Below are 26,005 nucleotides of genomic sequence, written 5' to 3' on the forward strand. Positions count from 1 at the left end.
GCAGGCCTAAATACAGGACATTGCCATAGTCCAATCGTGATATAATTGTGGTTGAAACTACTGTGCGAAGCATCGATTGAGAGAGCACAGGAACAAGCTTACGCAATTGCCTGATTAGGCCAGTACATACGCCAACTACCGTAGAAATCTGGGCAGACATTGACAGGTCGTGGTCAATTTTTATGCCAAGACTTTTTACATTTGCTGCTGGTGTTGGAGTAGGACCGAGTTCTTGCGGCCAATACAAATCACCCCAAGGTGATGTACCAGTAGATACCACCAAGACTTCCGTCTTTTCGGGAATAATTTTCAGTAGGTTGACCGTCATCCAACTGACTGTGTACCTAAGAACTTCTAACACATGCACCTGAGCCATAGCAGAGTTCTCAATGCTAAAAAGTAACTGAGTATCGTCGGCGTAATTAAACACTCGACAACCCATGTGCACTAAAGACTCAGAGGTTGTAGGTAAAGATTAAAAAGTAGTGGCGATAGTGCTGAGCCCTGCGGGACTCCACACTCCACCATACCTACATCGGAGAGATCATCTCCCTGTTGAATCCTCTGTGGCCTCCCCCTTAGGAAGGATTCTAGCCATTTAAAAGCTGCGCCACTTATTCCCGAGCTGGCCACTCTTTTGAGGAGCAGGTCATGGCTGACAGTATCAAACGCCGCTGACAGATCTAAAAGTATCAGGGCGCTTGGTTTCCTACTGTCAGCCATGCCTCTAAGCTCATCCAGCACCAAGAGCATCCCTAACTCGGTGCTATGGTGTGCACGAAAGCCTGCCTGATGCCCATGAAGGAGGTTGTGAGACTCCAAAAAAGAAGAAAGGTTTTGTAGCACGTGTTCTAGGATTTTTGATATAAATGGTAATTAGGAAATCGGTCGATAATTTTTCAGGTTAGCTGAATCCGCTCCCGATTTTTTTATCAAAGGTCTAACCCGAGCCTCCTTAAGACTAGGTGGAAGATATCCCTTCAACAATGACAAATTGAGAAAGGAGACAATATGATTTTCCAAAATGGGACGCACCGCCCGGAAGACCCTAGGGGGACAAGGGTCAGCTGGCGAGCCCGATTTAATGCTATTCATCAATTGCTCAAGCTTTGTAGAGTTAATTTCAGGAAAGCTTGAAATGATACAATCTTAATGAACTTTAGTATTCTGTGATGGGATAAATCCACTTACTATATTATTTTTAATCTCAGAGAGAATAGATTGCACTTTCCCTGAGAAATACTGTTGGAAGGTATTGCTGTCAATCTCCGAGTCAGCTTTGACCGGTCTCTTTGTCAATTCTCTCAAGATGTTAAACATTTCCTTCTGAACATTTTGCGCCTGCTTTATACGTGTGTCAAAGTGTTCTGCTTTAGCTGTCAGAATCAATTTCTTATAGGCGTTTAATTTGACTTTATAGTGTTCACAGTCAGTTTCCTCCTTTGTCTTCCTCCAATTCCTTTCCACACGACGAAGCTCTTTCCTAAGTTCTCTCAAAGGAGAGGTGTACCACGGCGCACCTTTCCCCAGCCCTTTAGCTTTTTGTAACCTCTCTCGGGCAATTTGATCGATCGCCCAAGTTAAATTTTGAGTTAAATTCATATAATCCTGATCTAGATTGCCGCTAAGGGGATTAATACAAGGTGGAAGAGTGCCTGTCAAGGTTTGCAAATCAACCTTCTTCCATTGGCGAACATTCTTCATTTCTGGGGCTTTGGTTATGGAATTTCCATTAATGGGAATAACGTAGTTAATCTGGTAGTGGTCCGACCAAACGCAGGGTAAGATGTCTTGAATCGTCACTTCAGGGTCCGAAGTCCAGACAAGGTCGAGCGTATGTCCCCTGTTATGGCTGGGACCTTCTAACAGCTGCTTCAGGCCAATTGAGGACAGAGAACTCCAATTGTCGAGATATCGAATCTTTAGGCATTTTTTCCCAGTGTAGATTAAAACCACCGGTTATCACTACCTTTTGGTATCTAGTGCAGATATCTGATAGAATAGGGGTGAAGAGATCATTAAATGTTAGAGTAGTGTTAGGGGGCCGATAGATTGTAAGAAGCGCAAGACATGAGTTATTAAAAATCACCTTTATTCCAAGTAGGTCTACCAGATCCACTGATTCCGCTATGAGGTTTTCAACTCTCAAATATTTTTTAAATAAAATTGCAACTCCTCCACCACGTGCGCTATTAGCACGATTATGCCAAACCGCATCATACTCTTCCGGAAGGGCTGCTATGATGTCCGGTACTGAATTACCATCTAATCACGTTTCGGTTAGGGTTAGGATATCTATATTTCCCTCTTGCAGCAGGGTAAATATTTCCAGGTGGTGCTTATGGAGAGATCGTGTATTCAAACTCACAGCCTTCAATACAAGATGATCTAAATTGGAACTTCCTTTGAAGGTTTCAAAATATGCATATCTTTTAGCGTGCTAATAATATTTGGACTCAACCTCACCTTATTGGAGTGTAAACCATGTAGAGTTTCCGATGAATAGGTGAGTCTACGACCAAGAGTCCTGGCCCCTGGGCCCGTTCGCACACGGACGGGCACAGACGGGCTGGACTCTGGCCTGACTCCGGCGTGCTCCCGCTGCGCGCAAACGCTGCGCGCTGCCATGGCCGTTTTAAATACTTTGCAGTATTCAAGCCGCCTAGCACGCTGCCCTGAGTGGCGCTGCTGTGAAGAAGTTACTCCCAAGATGGCGCTGCCTAATCCAAAGCGAGGGAAGAAGGACCCGCGAAATGCAGTGGTTTAATAATTATTGTGCAAGTGAATGGCGCTAAAAACAGGGTCAAACTAACATAACACTAAATAAAATACAAAACGGGTTATTTTAAAATTATTCTGAATTCAAGGCTGGTGATTAGAAATGCGCTGCTGATCTAAGCGCTGCCCTAGAATTATGGGTCTTGCCTGGTCAAAGGTCCGGTTCCCAGTTCCAGCCCACCTTAAATACCTTGCAGTATTCACGCCGCCTAGCACGCTGCCCTGAGTGGCGCTGCTGTGAAGAAGTTACTCCCAAGATGGCGCTGCCTAATCCAAAGCGAGGGAAGAAGGACCCGCGAAATGCGGTGGTTTAATAATTATTGTGCAAGTAAATGACGCTAAAAACAGGGTCAAACTAACATAACACTAAATAAAATACAAAACGGGTTATTTAAAATTGTTCTGAGTTCAAGGCTGGTGATTAGAAATGCGCTGCTGATCTAAGCGCTGCGCTAGAATTATGGGTCTTGCCTGGCCTGGCTTTTGCTGTGAGATGTCGTGGAGTCCGGTATCAGGTACAGTTGTGTTGTGTATTATCGTGACACAGAGTGTTTGTGTCTGTTTGGGATATTCAATGTATTATGATGTCTCTGGGTGTTTAGGCAGCAGTTTAAAAAAGCGTGTGCTGTTGAGTTTGTGTGTTTTGTACTTTGATTGCGTAAGTGGGGGAATGCGAGAATAAGTATGTGGGAGGATGAGTAGATACACAGGTGTAAGGATGAATAACAGAATGCATGTTTGCTGACTTACTGCAGGAGTAAACCCAGCAGTGACTGGAAAGCTTTCATTGATAAGCAAGACATGCTGGCTTTGCAATGCTTATTCTGTTTACACGACAAAGGCTTCACAAATACACACTGCAGCATGTATGTGGGAACCTTCTTATCCAGCCCTCCTTCAAATATTGCCGGATAAGCCTTCTGGATCCAGTCTGCTGGGGCACTCTCCCACAAGCAACTACTGTCTTTCTTCACATCATCCTTGGTTCACTCCCGCCTGGAGACTCCTTGTTGTCTGCACTCTATTATTGTTACTAGCATAACATTATCATACAATGCAGAAAAGGTGGGTCTCTGGGAATGGGGTCCAGGTTTCAAGTTGCACCATGAGCTGATTTACCTGTTCCCATTAGCTCTGTCTTAAACCTTACTTTACCTAGACCAACACCTTCTGTGAAGTTAGCATTATTATTACACTAATGTTAATGTGATTTGGGTTCATTCTCTCAAAGAAAGCCTTTGGTTTTTCAGTCCCAGGGATTATAATCTTATCACACTATCTATTAGACAAATGTAGAAGAGGAGATAAAACTCTTATTCGTGTTTTCTACTTTCTTTTCAGGTTACTCTGTACAGCACTTATTGAGGTCGTACATCGGCTTCACCCTCCGAACAATAAAGAAAATTAATAAACAACCAAAACTCATATCACTACACCGCGGTGACTTTAAATAAACTCAGTCATCTGTTCCACCCCATGGTCCATTATATGCAAATGTTCAGTATTCAACCAAAGACGTTTCAAGGTTTGTGCAGTGGAGTAACGAAACTTGCGGGGGCCCCCCTGCAAAGCACATGGAGGGGCCCCCCGGCGGCTCAGCCCACCACCTACCACTTTGCCCTACCACCCAGAAATCTAGTATTTGCCCCTACAGTACAAAAATAAGTATCACCTAAAGCCGTATTTTCAGCACTTATCTGTGCATACTTCGAAGAGCAAATATAAATAGCAAACACTTTTAATTGTGTTCTAGGGCTGCCTGAAAGATTCATGACTGATAATTAAAGGGAACAAAGACAGAAAAATCACATTACAAATAAATACAACACATGGCAGGCATTTTTCTTTTGGCAACCCTACTTCATATTCCTTTTCATTAAATGCATTCTCACACTACAGCACTAAATGTAAATTTCAAATGTAAGGAATAGGCAGAGTGGGGGCCCAGGGGGTACTGGACCAGAAAAAAACTAAGCCTCTGTTACCAGTTTACAAAGGTATGTAAATTTGCAAATGGTCTCTAGCCTCGAGGCAGTTGCCTTCAACCCCCTTGCTTCCGGGCCTGGAAGCTCAGGTCACTGTGACCTGCAACCACCATTTAATTTATGAGGTAGGACTGTTATGAGGCAAGTCACTGGTGCAACCGGCCCCAGCGAGAAGAGTGTGGTGCTGCCTGTGCGCGCTACAGCGCTGATGGGGCCCCTGGAGGCTGGAAAACGAGGACTGCTGGGGGCATAGCTGCCAAGGTTTCAGATTGGACTGTTGTTGCTGTATGTTGGATGCCCCTGCCAGTAATCTCTATGACATACACAGATAATTCATTTTTCCAATAAAAACTTTATGGACTTAATCGAAATGTGAAACTGAATTTTCTTTGCCAGGAGGCAGTGACAGGAGCAATGTTATTTTTTGCAGGCCCCTCAGTCAGAATACTGGGAATATATTGGGACCTCATTTTCACTGCAACACTGAGAACCTTCACATTCCAATATAGTCCCAGCTCTGATTGGGTCTAACAGTTGCTCCCCTCTGGTGGCCACAGGCACAGCCTTTCCCTTCTCAAGTAAGATGGCCACCAGGTCTTTCTCAACAAAGATGGTTCTCATTTCACCTCTCTGGAGAATGGGTGTAGTCAAAAAATCTTTAATTCGTGGAACCATGCTTCAAATTCTCCCTTCTTACTCAATCAATGTGTTGTCAATAGCTAAAATCCAAGATCTGGCAGTTGCAAAGTCTCCAAATTTACTCAAAGGGAGACTATAGTTGGCATACATTTCTCACCAGTGTTTCATTAGCTGTCTATTGGTCTGCAATGCCACAATAAGTATCTTGTATAAATCATGCGAACATATAAAGACAAAGGCAAAGCTACAAGGCATGCCCTTTGTACATCAAGTGAACAGACAAAGACAAACAGTGCATGTGCTTCAATACTATATTCTTCCACCATGTTATCTGACTTTTGGTGTGAGGTGGCAAGTAAAACAAAAACATGGATGTAGCTTGTGTGCAGTCAAGTGGCCATCTCTTACTTTTTAAGATGGGTGCTGCGGCAGTGAGTTTGGAGGAGGGATAAGGCAGTCTAAGGATGCAGTCCATCGGTGTTGAAAGGCAAGCAGTAACAAGTGTATGGTGAAGGGGAATGGGGGGCAGATTAAGGAATGATGAATAAATATGGTGCCTTGTGCCTCATGACAACGAAGAGGCTGCCTTTGTAGTACAGCACATCAAGAGAGGAGCAGTCTTTGAAAACATATTTCAGAGCTAATGGAAGGAAGATGAATGGGCTGTGCCTTCTCTATGCATCAGTGAGGTAGACCTTATAAGAGGTTTAGTTGGAGACTACTTTAGTTCAAACACAGTTGAATATAGAAATCCAAAGCACAATACATGATTGATTATACAGGTATACAATCAGCTCACAAGTCACGTGCACTTTTAATTGCGCTGTGCAGTGCGCATGACAATGGCATTGGTCACCAGCCCCATCCTGAAGACTATGCAGATGAGGAGACAACTGCCCGCCGCGCACCCAACATTTAATAAATGAAGAGCCTCAATCAGAGGCCCGGCTGGCTCGCTGAGAGAGAGGGGCCTGAGTTACGCCCTGGGCACAGTGCATCACATGTTCTACCCACTGTTTGCAGCTTTGGATGCTAACACTTCAATGGCTCAGACGGCAAAGTGCTGGTCACTTGAGTTTACAAATTCACACTAATGCTATTTTTGCTGTTGGTTATATTTGTACATCAAACATGTATTATACTTCAGACTCTCAGTCTTGTGTTTTTCTATAAAATGTATTGATTTTTTGCGTCCACCCGAAGAAAAAGAAATGCAGTTGAAATCAATCTGGATATAGTCCCTAATTATGAATATCTGGAAGTTATTGCATCACAAAATCTGAATCCTAGACCTCCTATCGAGTGATTATAGGGGAAAGGCCCCTTTCCCTCAGCAGGAACAGTAAAATTACAGGGGAACGGCACTGTGTGACATACCATAAGACTATAGAATGATAAGATTCCATTGTTGTGTTGGTCTTGTGTGGGAAGTAGAGTTTGACTGTTGGTACACGTTTGTTGGAAGGAAATATATTGGAATCATTATTGAAAATCAGGAGAAGTCTGTTGATGCCAGCCATTCACTGTGAGCTGGGTTTGAGAGGAAAGTCTCCGACACCATGGCTATGTGCACTCACTTCACTTGCAGCTGATGGACTGACGACACCGGAGAAGGTGAGGGGGCTGCCTGCAACACAGGTGGCAAAATGGATATGGGCAAAGGGGTGGGGAAAGAGAATAGAGCACTCGAAAGGTCCAGCCTGTACTCTGGACCGGTGTCTGCTTGTGGGGCAGTGGCACTCACAGGACCTGCGGCAGCTGGGGCAAGACCCGCATTTCCTCTAACAGGCAGAGGGTAGCTATCCTCAATGTGGTAGGTGCAGTAGCTCTGGGGAGCATGGCTGTAAGCAGCCCATTGCACCCTGGTTATGTCTGTCTCTTGCTACTGAGGTAGAGATTGCTGAGCTCAATTACTTGCCTGCATTAACACTAGCGGCAGGCTTGCAGCACTACTGCTGATATGTGCTGGATCGAATAATCACCATTCCTGTATTGCAACAGAAGTAGTTCTTTCACAATTCGCAGGGAAAGGATGTGTGGCCCAACCTAATGCATTTCGTCTGCAATGAACCAGCTACTTCCTGCAGAGGGTTCCATTCATCGAAGAAATGGACCCAGATAAACTCCAATGTGTTCTGCCCCGTGGTGCTTTTGTTCACTGCGTCAAGACGTAATGTTCACATTTATTTTATTTTGCAGTTAGTAAAAACCTTTGCAACACTCAATCCAAGCTATAAAATTAATAAAATATTAAATCAATGTAAAAGCAGTTCATCACTACAAAAAGTTGAAAAAGATGCAAATATAGCTGACAATGCTTACTAATATCAAAAGTGCGGCTAATATACTTTTAACTTTAAATCAACACACAATATTCGTCCAAGGACCTTAATCTTGACAAAAACATAATATGACATCTGAGATTGAGGGTTTAAAGAACAACATTCCCTGTAACTTCAAATCTCACCCTGTGTTTATTACAAGAAATTAACCAGTATGGGAACAATCCTAGGCTGCAGGCATATTCCACGAGTGAGCAATAAAAACACCGACAAACCTTTGTATTTGTACAAACCTGCAAAGAGTGGGCTCTAATAAATGTAATAAAGGCGTAGGCTGTAGGGATAACTGAACGCAAAGGTTATCATTTTGGTATAGGTGATCTCTAAGCTTTGATTTGCTTCAGATAGCTGCAGGGCAAATCACTCGACGTTCAAACTCAAACCCATACTCAGTAGACATAAAAGTTTAAGGGGCAGATTTACAAGCCCCTTGCGCCACTTTTGCATCACTTTTAACATAGGAAAAGTGACGCAAAAGTGGCGCAAGGGGCTTGTAAATCTGCCTCTAAATGTACAGCTGTGCGCGCCGCACGGCTGCAGGATTTGGGTTTCACAACCTTAAGCGCGCTTCCATCTACTCCAGTCTGTGCAAGGCCGCCTTGAAATGAAAACCCAAAGGCGAGGCAGCCAGCCTCCACCAGCACGTTGTAGAAGACACCGGAAGATAACGATATGCAATACATTACTTGCATTATTAAACAAAGTTTGGCAGAGCGCTGGTGAAATAAATAAACCTGTTGGAGTTGAGTGTTTGTTTAGGCGAGGGGGCATTTGGAGGGAGGGACAGCCTCGTGGCAGAAAAGAGATTTACAGCGTGCATAACCATAAGGAGGGTGCGTCGTGCCTTGTGTGGAAGTAATTCAGGGCGTTTGAAAAAGTATCCTCACTACTATACTTAGTAGGTGAAGTGAGGGGGTGTGAGTGTGAGACGGGAGACGGGAGTGGGCGACAGTGTGCGTGATAAACTTGCTTAACTGTAGCAGAGTTATCTGGCAATGGCATCCTAAACAACTTTCATAACCATGGAATAATTTTTGGCCGGCAGACTTCCTCGAAAAACAATCAGATTCACATTTTCCTAACTTTATCTAAACTTTTTCTCACCTCGATGAACTTTTTTCGTGTACCAAAATTTAATATAATAGCCAAGCTAGGCAGGGGGCCCCGGGGCTAGTAATACTTCAAATATGCCCGGCGGCCCCACAGTGGATGACGATCCTTCTCAACAGTCTCTGGCGTGGCTGGGTCCTCCTGGGATGCCTCTCACCTCACTGGTCTGGCGCACTTTTAATTCCAATGCGCAGGACAATGGCCAGCAGCCCCGCCCCACCCTCTATTGCCTGCTGAAGACTGCGCACGCAGCTGCAGACGCGGAGACAACTGCACACAAAACTTGAGCCCAGAGGCCCTGCCGGGCGAGCGGCGGGGCCCGGGCCAGGGGCCTGCGCAAGATACCAATGATGATTAATTAGGAGACCGGGGCCCAGGCGTACGCTCCTTCATTAATGAAGAAGATGCTGTGGCGTGCCCTGCGCACTATTTAATTAATGAGGTGTGAGCATCATTTAGACTTGCTGGCTCAGCTGAGATGGGGGCGGGGCCCCTGGAGCCAGGGAGGCCCCCCCCGCAATGCGGGGGCAGCGGGGGCCTGTGTTACGCCCCTGGGTTTGTGTAAAAGAGGCCTGACTTCTTTAGTCCTTTCTAAGCACTGTAAAGTGCTCTGCTTAATGGGCTTTGCGGGGGGTGGCCGACCGGAGGGAGGCTCTCCCCCCCCCCGGGGAAGTTTGGGGCTCCAGGAGGAAGGGGAGGGGGGGAAGATTTAGATAGGGACACAGGAAGGGACATGGGTTTTGGGGTAGCTAGTAGGATTGGGCTCCTTTTGGGCTAGCGGGGTTAAAACCGGCCATTTTGGGTCACTGGGCACCATTTCAGGGACAGTGACCCAGCAGCCGGTGGGCGTAGTGTAGCGTTGTGCAGTTAGTGTAGCGTTGTGCATTTGTGTTGTGGCGTTTTTCGGTTGGGTTGGGCTGGTTAGCGTGACGTTGTGAGAAAGGGGTTTTGATAGGGCGTGTTAGGTGTAGATCGGTGTCTGAGGAGATCGACGTGTGAAGGAAGGCGGGAAGTACCTGACGGCTGATGGAGGCGGAAGCAATGGCGGATCCTCGGGTGCGTGAAGCGCTGCGCCTCCTGGGAGAGGCGGGCAGGACGGATCTCCTGCGGGCGGAAGTTCGGGTAAGGCCACCACGGCGCGCTGCGGATGGCGCCGTGGCGGCAGTGTTGGCGTGTGAGCCTCTGCGGTCTCGCGCGAGGCAGGGGGCGGGAGCGGCGCGAGGCGGCGGTAGGAAGGCGGATGGGGCGCTGAAAAAAGGAGGAGGCAAGGCGAGGGGGCGCGGCGGCCGGAGCAAGGCGCCGCTTATATTTGCGAAGGGGGCGGAGGGCGGGAGGGAGTGGGAGCAAGCGTGGGGGGGTCGGGGGCGCGGGGGGGCGGGGCCTGGCAGGGGCCGAGGGAGCGTGCAGGCTCACAAGAGGAACACCAGGCAGGGGGGGATGGTGGAGGGTGACGGGGGGAGGGCAGAGGGGGAACACAGAGGAGTGGAGCACAGGGTGGAGGGGAGACTGAGGGGGCGCGAGGGGGCGAGGAGGGTAGGAGGCAGGTACAAGGGGATGAGATCAGGGTAGGGGATGGGGAGGCAGGGGGACTCAAGGGGGGGGGTCGCCGTTGCTCATTGAAGAATCGGAGGAGGAGGTGGGGGACGGGGAGGGGGGAGAGGTTGAGTTAGAATTGGGGTCTTCAGCAGATGAGGACATGGTGGGTCCCAGTAGACCGGCCGGGGGAGGGGCATGGGGCAGAGAGGGTGGGCGAGGGGGGGTGGCGAGGGGTGTAGCGGGGTGGGGGGGATGCAGCGGGAGTCATGGGGGGACAGGGGAAGGGGAGGGGGGGTACGGCGGAGGAGAGTACGGTTTCGGGGGGCCATGGGAGGTCGCGGAGGGGGGCCGAGGGGAGGCGGAGATTACTGGAGTTCGAGGGGGGGCGGATGGGGGGGATGGGGTGAGACAGGGGCTTGGGGGTGGGTTGAAGGGGGTTGGGAGGGGGGGCTTCCCGGCGCGGCGAGGAGGACATTCGGCGGCAGGGGGGAGAGGGGGGTGGGGTGGCGACGGTGGTTTTGCCCCGGCATGCTGGACTTCGCCGTTTTTCTCTTGGCAGGAGCAGCTGGTAAGGGGCTCGGGTGAGCAGCATGCGGCTCCAACCCACCGAGTGGATGGGCCGGCTCTGCCTAGTACGGGCGGTCGCGCTCCAACGAGGGACCATGTGCGTGCGGGCAGCGGATGGCAAGGTCATAGGTCTCCAACGCCCCCCTCCCGAGGGGTCGCTCCGGCCACCGGGGGACGGGGATGGAGCAGCAATCGGACAGGAACTAATGATTATCAAACTATGGACAGGAGTATGGAGAGTGTTGATTTAGGGATGTTGATGACAGCATGTAGGGACAAGGCAGGTTTGAGCAGGATGTCAACAGGAGTGGTCATGGGAGGAGGGGAGCGTGAGATGGAATCATAGGAGGAAGGGGAACTGCGGGAGGAAGGGGGGGAAACTGGTAATGTTGTTGGCAGTGTTTTGCAGATATGCCCCCGGCAAGTGGTGCCGCGAGTGACGGCCCCCCAGCAAACCTGGTTAGGCGGCGGGATCCGGTGAGGACGCTAGCCTTGACGCCAGGTAAGACCAGTACGGGGTCGGGGTGTGGCTTGGGCAGGCCTCATGGAGGTCAGGAGGGTGGGAGTGCGGATGGTGGATGCCAGAGGTCCGTGGGGACAGATGCCGGCGGTGGTGACGAGGTGTGATTGGTGAAGGGCAGATACGTGGCGGATGCAGGGGTGGGTACAGAGGGGGTAGGTGGCGCAGCGGCGGGGAGTACGGCGGGACGCGGCGAAGGCCGGTGGGTCGGGCACGGAATCGGTGGGGGGTGCGGCGGCAGGGAGCACGGTGTCGGGGGACGCGGCGAAGGCCGGTGGGTCGGGGGCGTCTAGCGCGGGGGCGAAGGAGAGTTGTGACGTGCCGGTGAAAAAGCTGCCGTACATGGGGGTGGCGAAGCCACTGGGGGCGCACTTGTCGCTGGCAACTAAGGAAAAGATATGGAAGGGGGAATACGTGGAGATTTTGAGGTTGCTCCACAGGGAGTTGATGGCCAAGGAAGGGTCGAAAGAGGAGGAACAGGAATTAGCTAGGCGTCCGAAGGTGCCTGTCACTATTGAGAATTGGTCGGCTGCTTTTCTGATCTATGCCAGCGTGTACTGTCAGAAGTACCCGGATAGGGCGGTCGCGCTGTTCAAGTATATGGATATAGTGCGGCGGGCTCAGGTGACTTACGGAGGTAATGCTTGGTCGTATTACGATGAGGAGTTTCGGGCGCGCATGGCGTCGGACCCGGAGGCAAATTGGGGGGAGTTGGACTCCGACCTCTACCAGCAGACGATGAGTGGGGCTAAGTTTGGCCGCACCATCTTCACGGCCAGTGGTTTGCCGCTGGCGCCACCCCCCTTTTCGGCCCGCCCCACCCGTGGAGGGGTAGGGGCGGGCGGTGCCGGAGGTAGTCAGGGTGTCGGAACCTGTTGGGATTTCAACAGGGGTTCCTGTCTCCGGCAGGCGTGCCGCTTTCGGCACGAGTGCTCCGCATGTGGGAGACGACATCCAGAGGCGCGATGCTGGGGGCCTTGGGGAGGCCCAGCGCAGTCACAATACCCGGCGCCCGGGCCCAGCAGAGGGAGGGGTGGAGGTAGAGGGGGGGCAGGTACCATGGGAAAAGGCTCGTACTCCGGTTAGGCTGGATCGGCTAGAACCGTTGTTGGAGGCGTATCCGCGGGCGGATGATGCGTCCGTGCTGCGTCGGGGTTTCAGGGAGGGTTTCCGGTTGGGGTACGAGGGTCCGCGGATCACTCGGTGGGCGGAGAACCTGAAATCCGTGAACGCACACAACGGTATCGTCCGGGAGAAGCTCTTTAAGGAAGTGAGGGAGGGGAGGATGGCGGGGCCTTTTGCAGAGGTGCCGTTGCCGGACTTGATCATCTCCCCCATTGGAGTGGTCTCGAAAAAAGAGCAGGGCCAATTCCGACTGATTCAACATCTCTCATGGCCGGAGGGCGCATCGGTGAACGACTTTATCTCGGCAGAGTTGGCGTCCGTGTCGTACTCGTCCGTGGACATCGCAAGGCGTTAGGTGACGACGGCGGGCACGGGGGCGCTCATGGCGAAATGCGATGTGAAATCGGCTTTTTGGTTGCTGCCGGTTCACCCGACGGATCATCAGTTGTTGGGAATTCAGCTTGATGGGCAAATTTTTGTGGACAGAGCGCTTCCTATGGGATGTTCCGTGTTGTGCGCCTTGTTCGAACGATTCAGCTCCTTTTTGCAGTGGGCTTTTTCCTGGCGCACAGGATCTGAGGCGATTACGCATTACCTGGACGACTTCTTCCTGGTGGGTCGGCCCGGTTCGACGGACTGCCAGCAGAGTCTGGACAGTTTTACGGACCTGATGGGTCACCTGGGGGTTCCGTTGGCGCCAGAGAAGACGCAAGGGCTTAGCACGGTGCTGTCGTTCCTCGGGATAGAGCTCGACTCGGCGGCCATGGAAGCACGCCTGCCGGAGGAGAAGCGGGCAGTTATGGTGGAGTTGGTGAAGAGCATTTTGGCCAGGCCGAAAGTGTTGGTGCGTGAGGTTCAGGTGTTGCTGGGGCATTTGAATTTCGCTTGTCGCGTGGTGCGCGCGGGGCGAACTTTCTGTCGGCTGCTGGGTTTGGCATTGTCCGGTCTGACACGGCCGCATCATCATGTGCGGATCTCGGCGGGCGCGAAGGAGGATCTGAACATGTGGTTGGCTTTTTTGGAGCGTTTCAATGGCGTGCCCATGGCACCCCCGGAGGACTGGGAGTGGGACGTGACGATGTCATCGGATGCGGCGGGAGTTTGAGGTTTTGGAATCTACTGGGCAGGCAGATGGTGCGCGGAACAATGGCCGGAGCATTGGCAGGCAGGGGGTAGGAGCATTGCTTTCTTGGAGCTGTTCCCGCTGGTGGTGGCTGTGACAGTGTGGGCACAGGAGTTGGCGCACAGGCGGGTGTTGTTCAAGGTGGACAATATGTCAGTGGTGCAGGTAGTTAACCGGCAGTCCGCAAGGGAACCCCAGGTGCTGAAGCTGATGCGCGTTTTCGTCTTGAGGTGCTTGGAACACGATATCTTGTTTCAGGCTAGGCATGTGCCGGGAGTGGACAATGACATTGCTGATGCTTTGTCTCGTTCCCAGTGGCGGAGGTTCCATGGGCTAGCCACGGAGGCAGCGGCGGTCAAGACGGAGGTGCCGTAGGAGATGTGGTTGGTGGGAGAGCGCGGGTCATTCAGTTGGTGAGGTCATCCCTGGCAGCGTCAACATGGAAGAGTTACGAGCAGGCCTGGACGGAATTTCTGCGCTTTGGAGCGGTAAGGCAGCGGGGCAAGTGGTGTCGGGAGGAGCAGGTGGTGCGTTTCATGCTAGGATTGATGGACAAAGGTTTGGCGAGAGTGACCATCGCGTGTAAACTGGCAGGTGTGGCCTTCATGGGCAAACTGTGGTGGGGGTATGCACCCTCGGCGGGAGAATTGGGGGGGAAACTTTTGGAGGGTTGGGAGAGGGAGAGAGGAGCTCGAGCGCGGAAGAGGCAGCCGATTACGGAGGACATGTTGGCAGGCCTGGTGGGCCAGTTACCGTGGGTGTGCAGGGATCGGGCGGAGACGGTGCGGTTTTCCACGTTGATGTCTTGGCTGTACTTTGGAGCCTTTCGGGTGTCGGAGTTGGTGGGTTTGAGGGGCGATGCAGGTTTGAAGTGGGGGGATGTGGAGATCGAAGGCCGGGAGGTAGCGGTGCGGCTTCGGCGGTCCAAGACTGATCAGCGGGGGAAGGGTACGTGGGTCTTGTTGGGTCCCGGGGGGACCGAGTCGGTGTGCACGGCGGAATGGGGGAGACGGCTGGCGGAAGAAGGGGGACAGGATGTGGCGGAGGTCTTTGGCAGGAGCGAAGGGGGTCGTGTGACGGCGGCGCAGTTGTTGTGGGTCCTGCGGCACGCCCTGCGGTCTATGGGTGAGGACCCGGGGGAGTTTGGAACGTATTCATTTCGCATCGGGGCAGCGACAGAGGCAGCGAAGAAAGGCTGGGGGAAGGAGGAGATCAAACTGGCTGGGGCGCTGGAAATCAGATTGCTATAAGTCGTATGTTAGGTTGCGAGGGGTAGCGTTGGATTAAGAATGGATGTTGGGCTCGCTGCTTACATATGTCTCTTTACAGGTGCGGTGGCGGGGCCTACGGCGGCAGCAGTGTCCATATATGTGGTGGGCCATTCGTTTGTCAAAAGAGCGGAGAGGGCTGAGTGGGAAAAATGCAAGAATCTCAACCTGGAGCTGGATGAGAATTTGTTTCAGTGTCATTGGAGGGGTAAAGGGGGCATGCGTTGGCACGAGTTGGTGCCGGTTTTAAACAATGTTGTGTGGGGGGGGGGGGATCTGCCCAGATGTTGTGGTCATTCACCTGGGGGAGAACGACTTGGTGCAGTGCAAAGGACTGGCGCTGGTAAAACAAATGAGGAGGGACTTGCTGGAGATCAAGAGGCAGTGGGCAGGGTGCTATGTCATATGGTCCGAGTTCATACCCAGGAGGTGTTGGAGGGGAGCGGAGAGACCAGGGGCTATAGATAGGACTAGGAGGAAGATTAACAGAGAGATGCGGGCCTTTTGTGACAAGGAAGGGGTGGAGAGGATGGAACACCCGGAATTGAAATATGGGGCGGTCTACTTTTTTCTTGAGGATGGTGTTCACTTGTCGAGATATGGGATGGAGCTATATATTGTGCAATTGAAGGAGGCGTTAGACCGGGCAATAGGGGTGCGCAGGTATCCAAAAGTGCAGGGGCCCTAAGGGGGGGGGTCGAAAGCCTTATGGGGGCTTTCGAGTGGCGCTTTTCCTAGTCAAACGGGGGGGGTAGGATAGGAGGAAGGAGTTTTACTGGCTGAGGAGAGGGAGTGTACAGAGGGCTGATGTTGAAACAGTGAGAAAAGTGTTGGTTTATTGATAATGATGTTATGTTGTTGGCGGGGAAAGGTTTAGGGGAGGGGGTGGGGGTTTCTGGTCAGGTGCATGTATAATTAGTTAGGCCTAATTTTGTACGGCAAAGGCCAAGGTTGGGGTATGTTTTCAGGATGCACCTGTTTCCCAATAAAGCGGCCTTTATCACACCTACATCTGTGTCCGGTCGGTTCTTCCCCTCCCCGTCTCCCGATGGGCCCCAATGGGCTTTGCGGGGGGTGGCCGACCGGAGGGAGGCTCTCCCCCCCGGGGAAGTTTGGGGCTCCGGGAGGAAGGGGAGGGGGGAAGATTTAGATAGGACACAGGAAGGGACATGGGTTTTGGGCTAGCTAGTAGAATTGGGCTCCTTTTGGCCTTTTGGGCTAGTGGGGTTAAAACCGGCCATTTTGGGTCACTGGGCACCATTTCAGGGACAGTGACCCAGCAGCCGGTGGGCGTAGTGTAGCATTGTCCCACCCTCCCTCCCTTAGATCAGGTTTCTGGGGATGTAGGGGGGTAGTTGCTCGGGAGATGATGATGTTGTGAAGCAGGTGCTTTCTGTGTAGAGATTCGGGTAGTGTTGTCGCTGGGGGCAGGTGCTGCAATGATTATGTCTGATGGCGCTTTTCCTAGTCAAACGGGGGGGGGGGTAGGATAGGAGGAAGGAGTTTTACTGGCTGAGGAGAGGGAGTGTACAGAGGGCTGATCTTGAAACAGTGAGAAAAGTGTTGGTTTATTGATAATGATGTTATGTTGTTGGCGGGGAAAGGTTTAGGGGAGGGGGTGGGGGTTTCTGGTCAGGTACATGTATAATTAGTTAGGCCTAGTTTTGTACGGCAAAGGCCAAGGTTGGGGTATGTTTTCAGGATGCACCTGTTTCCCAATAAAGCGGCCTTTATCACACCTACATCTGTGTCTGGTCGGTTCTTCCCCTCCCCGTCTCCCGATGGGCCCCAAGTGTGTCTGATTCCTGCATTACTGAAAGGGAGTGACCCTTGTCAGGCTGTGGGTGGGAGTGGTGCCGTGTTCAAAAGCACATTCCTGCAACAGACAGTGGTGCAGCGTGTCAGGGCCTATTTGCAGCAGGGGAGCCTGGTTTGGGTGCCAGCATTTGAATCAAAAGCGATGAAGGTCAATAATATAGCGCCTTGCTGGAATGCAGCAATATATCACTGTGGTGTAATGCACGGATACCAGAGCCTCAGATTAGGGGAAGAACACATTAGTAGGACAGTATGGGGGACTGACAGCACAGGAAAGGCCAGGAGTTGGACAACAGATCCTGGAACAAAATACTACAAGGCTCTGTTGTTTAAGAGGAGGTGGTTTGAGTGGAGTAGTCAGTAGTCTGCTGACCCCAACAATGCTGCATCTGTAAAAATGCTCAAAAAACGAGTCCAGAATTAAACATGCGGCCCTGGAAGGGTAAAGATGAAGGTTTATATTTCATACTCCACCTGCAATGAGGGACCAGAGCCCCGCCTGCTTCTGCATGTTCATTTTCCCTCGGAAGTTGTGACCCTTGATTGCAGAGATCTGCATGCTCACGGCCAGCACCAGGAAGGGAATGGAGATGACGAGGAAGGATCGGGTCATATTTATAGCAACTGCATTGAATAATAAAAAAAATACAATTATAAAAGATGCTATATCACCTATAACATTAGATTTTCAGAACGAAAGCATGAGTAAAAAATAGAAGGAAAAGCCCAAAGGTTAAATAAGGTTTTTGTCATGATAACTTCTAGTTTGAAAGAAACGTTTCTTCATCCCAGACAGAGTGTGTGGTATTGGGAAGGTATCATTAGCTGGTGTGTTGTTTATCTTGAGATTTCTCGAAAGGTAAGTACATCAGATGGACTGGTGTGGCACGACTGAGTAAATCATGTGACTGACTCTACCCTAGTCCTCTCGGCCTTTCTGAGGTAGAAGCCAGGTGGAAGAGCTCCTATTTTGCCTCATGGCACGTCTTTCTCCTATGCCAACCACACACCAACTCCTCCAAAGGGCTACTTCAATATTTTAGCAGCAGACAAACACCTGGGCTTAGATATGAGGGTAATTCACTCAAGGAAATCCATTGTTTAACCTTCTTAGGAAATGTGTTGTAACTTCAAATACATCTTTTAAATATACATACATAAGGAATAACCATTTTGATGTGAATTAATCTAGTCAATCAAGCAAATCCAATACATCCATTCTTAAATCTAATCCAAGAAGGACATTGAAATCCAGCAGCCATTCTTCAGGCACGCCACCCTGGATTCTTCATGCAAGTAATAAATGCCAAGGGCTACCAAAGCCACGGTCACTTGTTGATTGACATCTATCCCTCAGGAATCCAATACCAGTGACCTAAGCCATTTTTCTAATATGTGGCTTTGTTCGAAAGAATAATACGCATTGGGTAATGTAATTTCCTTGCACTGCCCTGCCCACGTGGAATGAAGCATTGGTAAGGCCAATAGGCCCTCTTTTCTAAAAAGGCTGACCTATTAGCTTTGCTAACCACTTTTATTTTGTTGTTTGCATGCACATACAAGCATCATGACTCTCTCACTCGTCCGGCAATTTTGGGATATTTTTTGGTTAAAGAGAACCCATTACAAGATTGCTTCTGGTGCCTACACATGGGTCACAATGCACAGCAATCCCTACTGTAAGACCAACCTCTTCCATTGGAAAACACTGGGTTATCGTATTACATTTAATAAGTGATAACTTTGGATTGCAAGCAGGTAGAGCTATCATGTTTGCACTCAAATTGTAATTTAAAATCCTCTTTAATTGTAAAGGCAGATTCTAAATTACAATTCTAAAATGCCACTTTTAGAATGTTAACGATTTAGAAAAGGGGGTGGTGATGAACAGAGTGTCTGAGTTAAACAGACCACTCTTACCCAGTCCAAAGATCAGGGCTTGATCCATCACCGTTATTTATCTCACTGCCCCATCCCAGCTCAGAACCTGGCTATATGCAAATCAGTCTGTCCCTGGCCCAGTGCATCATGGGAACAGGGCAGACTAAACTACCAAGCCAATTCTTCACCAGAAAGGAGACAAGCTACCGGGGACCGGTTTCTGGCATTTCAGCCTTCTTCGGCCCGGCTTGCTTGAATCCTGATGGAGCAGTGAGAAAGGGACTCATGTCTGAGTATACCCTGCCACACCTATAGTGGCCAAAAACGATTTAGAAAAGGGGGTGGTGATGAACAGAGTGTCTGAGTTAAACAGACCACTCTTACCCAGTCCAAAGATCAGGGCTTGATCCATCACCGTTATTTATCTCACTGCCCCATCCCAGCTCAGAACCTGGCTATATGCAAATCAGTCTGTCCCTGGCCCAGTGCATCATGGGAACAGGGCAGACTAAACTACCAAGCCAATTCTTCACCAGAAAGGAGACAAGCTACCGGGGACCGGTTTCTGGCATTTCAGCCTTCTTCGGCCCGGCTTGCTTGAATCCTGATGGAGCAGTGAGAAAGGGACTCATGTCTGAGTATACCCTGCCACACCTATAGTGGCCAAAAACGATTTAGAAAAGGGGGTGGTGATGAACAGAGTGTCTGAGTTAAACTGACCACTCTTACCCAGTCCAAAGATCAGGGCTTGATCCATCACCGTTATTTATCTCACTGCCCCATCCCAGCTCAGAACCTGGCTATATGCAAATCAGTCTGTCCCTGGCCCAGTGCATCATGGGAACAGGGCAGACTAAACTACCAAGCCAATTCTTCACCAGAAAGGAGACAAGCTACCGGGGACCGGTTTCTGGCATTTCAGCCTTCTGGCCCGGCTTGCTTGAATCCTGATGGAGCAGTGAGAAAGGGACTCATGTTTCAGGTTCTGAAACTGGGATGGTGCAGTGAGCTAAAAAACGGTGTTGGATCTAGCCCTGATCTCTTGACTGGGTGAGAGCTTTCTGCTTAATTCAGAGACTCTGTCCCTCACCACCCCTTGTTGTAAATATTTTTGTCCACCCTAAGCGTGGAAGGGTATTCTCAGATGTGAGACCCTTGCTCATTGCACCATCAGGATTCAAGCAAACCGGGCCGAAGACGGCTGTAATGCCAGAAACCGGTCCCCGGGAGCTTGTTTCCTTCCCAGTGTAAGAATTGGCTTTTGTAGTTTGGTTTGCCCTGTTCCCATCATGCACTGGGACAGGAACAGACTAATTTGCATACAGCCAGGTTCTGAAACTGGGATGGTGCAGTGAGCTAAAAAACGGTGTTGGATCTAGCCCTGATCTCTTGACTGGGTGAGAGCTTTCTGCTTAATTCAGAGACTCTGTCCCTCACCACCCCTTGTAAATATTTTTGTCCACCCTAAGCGTGGAAGGGTATTCTCAGATGTGAGACCCTTGCTCATTGCACCATCAGGATTCAAGCAAACCGGGCCGAAGACGGCTGTAATGCCAGAAACCGGTCCCCGGGAGCTTGTTTCCTTCCCAGTGTAAGAATTGGCTTTTGTAGTTTGGTTTGCCCTGTTTCCATCATGCACTGGGACAGGAACAGACTAATTTGCATACAGCCAGGTTCTGAAACTGGGATGGTGCAGTGAGCTAAAAAACGGTGTTGGATCTAGCCCTGATCTCTTGACTGGGTGAGAGCTTTCTGCTTAATTCAGAGACTCTGTCCCTCACCACCCCTTGTTGTAAATATTTTTGTCCACCCTAAGCGTGGAAGGGTATTCTCAGATGTGAGACCCTTGCTCATTGCACCATCCGGATTCAAGCAAACCGGGCCGAAGACGGCTGTAATGCCAGAAACCGGTCCCCGGGAGCTTGTTTCCTTCCCAGTGTAAGAATTGGCTTTTGTAGTTTGGTTTGCCCTGTTCCCATCATGCACTGGGACAGGAACAGACTAATTTGCATACAGCCAGGTTCTGAAACTGGGATGGTGCAGTGAGCTAAAAAATGGTGTTGGATCTAGCCCTGATCTCTTGACTGGGTGAGAGCTTTCTGCTTAATTCAGAGACTCTGTCCCTCACCACCCCTTGTTGTAAATATTTTTGTCCACCCTAAGCGTGGAAGGGTATTCTCAGATGTGAGACCCTTGCTCATTGCACCATCAGGATTCAAGCAAACCGGGCCGAAGACGGCTGTAATGCCAGAAACCGGTCCCCGGGAGCTTGTTTCCTTCCCAGTGTAAGAATTGGCTTTTGTAGTTTGGTTTGCCCTGTTCCCATCATGCACTGGGACAGGAACAGACTAATTTGCATACAGCCAGGTTCTGAAACTGGGATGGTGCAGTGAGCTAAAAAACGGTGTTGGATCTAGCCCTGATCTCTTGACTGGGTGAGAGCTTTCTGCTTAATTCAGAGACTCTGTCCCTCACCACCCCTTGTTGTAAATATTTTTGTCCACCCTAAGCGTGGAAGGGTATTCTCAGATGTGAGACCCTTGCTCATTGCACCATCAGGATTCAAGCAAACCGGGCCGAAGACGGCTGTAATGCCAGAAACCGGTCCCCGGGAGCTTGTTTCCTTCCCAGTGTAAGAATTGGCTTTTGTAGTTTGGTTTGCCCTGTTCCCATCATGCACTGGGACAGGAACAGACTAATTTGCATACAGCCAGGTTCTGAAACTGGGATGGTGCAGTGAGCTAAAAAACGGTGTTGGATCTAGCCCTGATCTCTTGACTGGGTGAGAGCTTTCTGCTTAATTCAGAGACTCTGTCCCTCACCACCCCTTGTTGTAAATATTTTTGTCCACCCTAAGCGTGGAAGGGTATTCTCAGATGTGAGACCCTTGCTCATGGCACCATCAGGATTCAAGCAAACCGGGCCGAAGACGGCTGTAATGCCAGAAACCGGTCCCCGGGAGCTTGTTTCCTTCCCAGTGTAAGAATTGGCTTTTGTAGTTTGGTTTGCCCTGTTCCCATCATGCACTGGGACAGGAACAGACTAATTTGCATACAGCCAGGTTCTGAAACTGGGATGGTGCAGTGAGCTAAAAAACGGTGTTGGATCTAGCCCTGATCTCTTGACTGGGTGAGAGCTTTCTGCTTAATTCAGAGACTCTGTCCCTCACCACCCCTTGTTGTAAATATTTTTGTCCACCCTAAGCGTGGAAGGGTATTCTCAGATGTGAGACCCTTGCTCATTGCACCATCAGGATTCAAGCAAACCGGGCCGAAGACGGCTGTAATGCCAGAAACCGGTCCCCGGGAGCTTGTTTCCTTCCCAGTGTAAGAATTGGCTTTTGTAGTTTGGTTTGCCCTGTTCCCATCATGCACTGGGACAGGAACAGACTAATTTGCATACAGCCAGGTTCTGAAACTGGGATGGTGCAGTGAGCTAAAAAACGGTGTTGGATCTAGCCCTGATCTCTTGACTGGGTGAGAGCTTTCTGCTTAATTCAGAGACTCTGTCCCTCACCACCCCTTGTTGTAAATATTTTTGTCCACCCTAAGCGTGGAAGGGTATTCTCAGATGTGAGACCCTTGCTCATTGAACCATCAGGATTCAAGCAAACCGGGCCGAAGACGGCTGTAATGCCAGAAACCGGTCCCCGGGAGCTTGTTTCCTTCCCAGTGTAAGAATTGGCTTTTGTAGTTTGGTTTGCCCTGTTCCCATCATGCACTGGGACAGGAACAGACTAATTTGCATACAGCCAGGTTCTGAAACTGGGATGGTGCAGTGAGCTAAAAAACGGTGTTGGATCTAGCCCTGATCTCTTGACTGGGTGAGAGCTTTCTGCTTAATTCAGAGACTCTGTCCCTCACCACCCCTTGTTGTAAATATTTTTGTCCACCCTAAGCGTGGAAGGGTATTCTCAGATGTGAGACCCTTGCTCATTGCACCATCAGGATTCAAGCAAACCGGGCCGAAGACGGCTGTAATGCCAGAAACCGGTCCCCGGGAGCTTGTTTCCTTCCCAGTGTAAGAATTGGCTTTTGTAGTTTGGTTTGCCCTGTTCCCATCATGCACTGGGACAGGAACAGACTAATTTGCATACAGCCAGGTTCTGAAACTGGGATGGTGCAGTGAGCTAAAAAACGGTGTTGGATCTAGCCCTGATCTCTTGACTGGGTGAGAGCTTTCTGCTTAATTCAGAGACTCTGTCCCTCACCACCCCTTGTTGTAAATATTTTTGTCCAACCTAAGCGTGGAAGGGTATTCTCAGATGTGAGACCCTAGCTCATTGCACCATCAGGATTCAAGCAAACCGGGCCGAAGACGGCTGTAATGCCAGAAACCGGTCCCCGGGAGCTTGTTTCCTTCCCAGTGTAAGAATTGGCTTTTGTAGTTTGGTTTGCCCTGTTCCCATCATGCACTGGGACAGGAACAGACTAATTTGCATACAGCCAGGTTCTGAAACTGGGATGGTGCAGTGAGCTAAAAAACGGTGTTGGATCTAGCCCTGATCTCTTGACTGGGTGAGAGCTTTCTGCTTAATTCAGAGACTCTGTCCCTCACCACCCCTTGTTGTAAATATTTTTGTTCACCCTAAGCGTGGAAGGGTATTCTCAGATGTGAGACCCTTGCTCATTGCACCATCAGGATTCAAGCAAACCGGGCCGAAGACGGCTGTAATGCCAGAAACCGGTCCCCGGGAGCTTGTTTCCTTCCCAGTGTAAGAATTGGCTTTTGTAGTTTGGTTTGCCCTGTTCCCATCATGCACTGGGACAGGAACAGACTAATTTGCATACAGCCAGGTTCTGAAACTGGGATGGTGCAGTGAGCTAAAAAACGGTGTTGGCTCTAGCCCTGATCTCTTGACTGGGTGAGAGCTTTCTGCTTAATTCAGAGACTCTGTCCCTCACCACCCCTTGTTGTAAATATTTTTGTCCACCCTAAGCGTGGAAGGGTATTCTCAGATGTGAGACCCTTGCTCATTGCACCATCAGGATTCAAGCAAACCGGGCCGAAGACGGCTGTAATGCCAGAAACCGGTCCCCGGGAGCTTGTTTCCTTCCCAGTGTAAGAATTGGCTTTTGTAGTTTGGTTTGCCCTGTTCCCATCATGCACTGGGACAGGAACAGACTAATTTGCATACAGCCAGGTTCTGAAACTGGGATGGTGCAGTGAGCTAAAAAACGGTGTTGGATCTAGCCCTGATCTCTTGACTGGGTGAGAGCTTTCTGCTTAATTCAGAGACTCTGTCCCTCACCACCCCTTGTTGTAAATATTTTTGTCCACCCTAAGCGTGGAAGGGTATTCTCAGATGTGAGACCCTTGCTCATTGCACCATCAGGATTCAAGCAAACCGGGCCGAAGACGGCTGTAATGCCAGAAACCGGTCCCCGGGAGCTTGTTTCCTTCCCAGTGTAAGAATTGGCTTTTGTAGTTTGGTTTGCCCTGTTCCCATCATGCACTGGGACAGGAACAGACTAATTTGCATACAGCCAGGTTCTGAAACTGGGATGGTGCAGTGAGCTAAAAAACGGTGTTGGATCTAGCCCTGATCTCTTGACTGGGTGAGAGCTTTCTGCTTAATTCAGAGACTCTGTCCCTCACCACCCCTTGTTGTAAATATTTTTGTCCACCCTAAGCGTGGAAGGGTATTCTCAGATGTGAGACCCTTGCTCATTGCACCATCAGGATTCAAGCAAACCGGGCCGAAGACGGCTGTAATGCCAGAAACCGGTCCCCGGGAGCTTGTTTCCTTCCCAGTGTAAGAATTGGCTTTTGTAGTTTGGTTTGCCCTGTTCCCATCATGCACTGGGACAGGAACAGACTAATTTGCATACAGCCAGGTTCTGAAACTGGGATGGTGCAGTGAGCTAAAAAACGGTGTTGGATCTAGCCCTGATCTCTTGACTGGGTGAGAGCTTTCTGCTTAATTCAGAGACTCTGTCCCTCACCACCCCTTGTTGTAAATATTTTTGTCCAACCTAAGCGTGGAAGGGTATTCTCAGATGTGAGACCCTTGCTCATTGCACCATCAGGATTCAAGCAAACCGGGCCGAAGACGGCTGTAATGCCAGAAACCGGTCCCCGGGAGCTTGTTTCCTTCCCAGTGTAAGAATTGGCTTTTGTAGTTTGGTTTGCCCTGTTCCCATCATGCACTGGGACAGGAACAGACTAATTTGCATACAGCCAGGTTCTGAAACTGGGATGGTGCAGTGAGCTAAAAAACGGTGTTGGATCTAGCCCTGATCTCTTGACTGGGTGAGAGCTTTCTGCTTAATTCAGAGACTCTGTCCCTCACCACCCCTTGTTGTAAATATTTTTGTCCACCCTAAGCGTGGAAGGGTATTCTCAGATGTGAGACCCTTGCTCATTGCACCATCAGGATTCAAGCAAACCGGGCTGAAGACGGCTGTAATGCCAGAAACCGGTCCCCGGGAGCTTGTTTCCTTCCCAGTGTAAGAATTGGCTTTTGTAGTTTGGTTTGCCCTGTTCCCATCATGCACTGGGACAGGAACAGACTAATTTGCATACAGCCAGGTTCTGAAACTGGGATGGTGCAGTGAGCTAAAAAACGGTGTTGGATCTAGCCCTGATCTCTTGACTGGGTGAGAGCTTTCTGCTTAATTCAGAGACTCTGTCCCTCACCACCCCTTGTTGTAAATATTTTTGTCCACCCTAAGCGTGGAAGGGTATTCTCAGATGTGAGACCCTTGCTCATTGCACCATCAGGATTCAAGCAAACCGGGCCGAAGACGGCTGTAATGCCAGAAACCGGTCCCCGGGAGCTTGTTTCCTTCCCAGTGTAAGAATTGGCTTTTGTAGTTTGGTTTGCCCTGTTCCCATCATGCACTGGGACAGGAACAGACTAATTTGCATACAGCCAGGTTCTGAAACTGGGATGGTGCAGTGAGCTAAAAAACGGTGTTGGATCTAGCCCTGATCTCTTGACTGGGTGAGAGCTTTCTGCTTAATTCAGAGACTCTGTCCCTCACCACCCCTTGTTGTAAATATTTTTGTCCACCCTAAGCGTGGAAGGGTATTCTCAGATGTGAGACCCTTGCTCATTGCACCATCAGGATTCAAGCAAACCGGGCCGAAGACGGCTGTAATGCCAGAAACCGGTCCCCGGGAGCTTGTTTCCTTCCCAGTGTAAGAATTGGCTTTTGTAGTTTGGTTTGCCCTGTTCCCATCATGCACTGGGACAGGAACAGACTAATTTGCATACAGCCAGGTTCTGAAACTGGGATGGTGCAGTGAGCTAAAAAACGGTGTTGGATCTAGCCCTGATCTCTTGACTGGGTGAGAGCTTTCTGCTTAAT

The 26,005-nt window shown here is 50.1% G+C and overlaps 1 protein-coding gene across 1 annotated transcript in view; it reads right to left on the minus strand.

The window, feature by feature from the left end:
- Positions 1-26,005, minus strand: part of LOC147701169 (claudin domain-containing protein 2-like) — a 135,486-nt gene that overhangs the window by 39,628 nt on the left and 69,853 nt on the right. The window contains exon 3 of the mRNA XM_086929314.1: positions 17,286-17,435. Coding sequence (XP_086785440.1) covers positions 17,286-17,435 — 150 coding nt within the window. The remainder of the gene's footprint in view (positions 1-17,285; positions 17,436-26,005) is intronic.

The sequence above is a fragment of the Lissotriton vulgaris genome, chromosome 7, assembly GCF_964263255.1.
Source record: "Lissotriton vulgaris chromosome 7, aLisVul1.2, whole genome shotgun sequence".
Lineage (NCBI taxonomy): Eukaryota > Metazoa > Chordata > Amphibia > Caudata > Salamandridae > Lissotriton > Lissotriton vulgaris.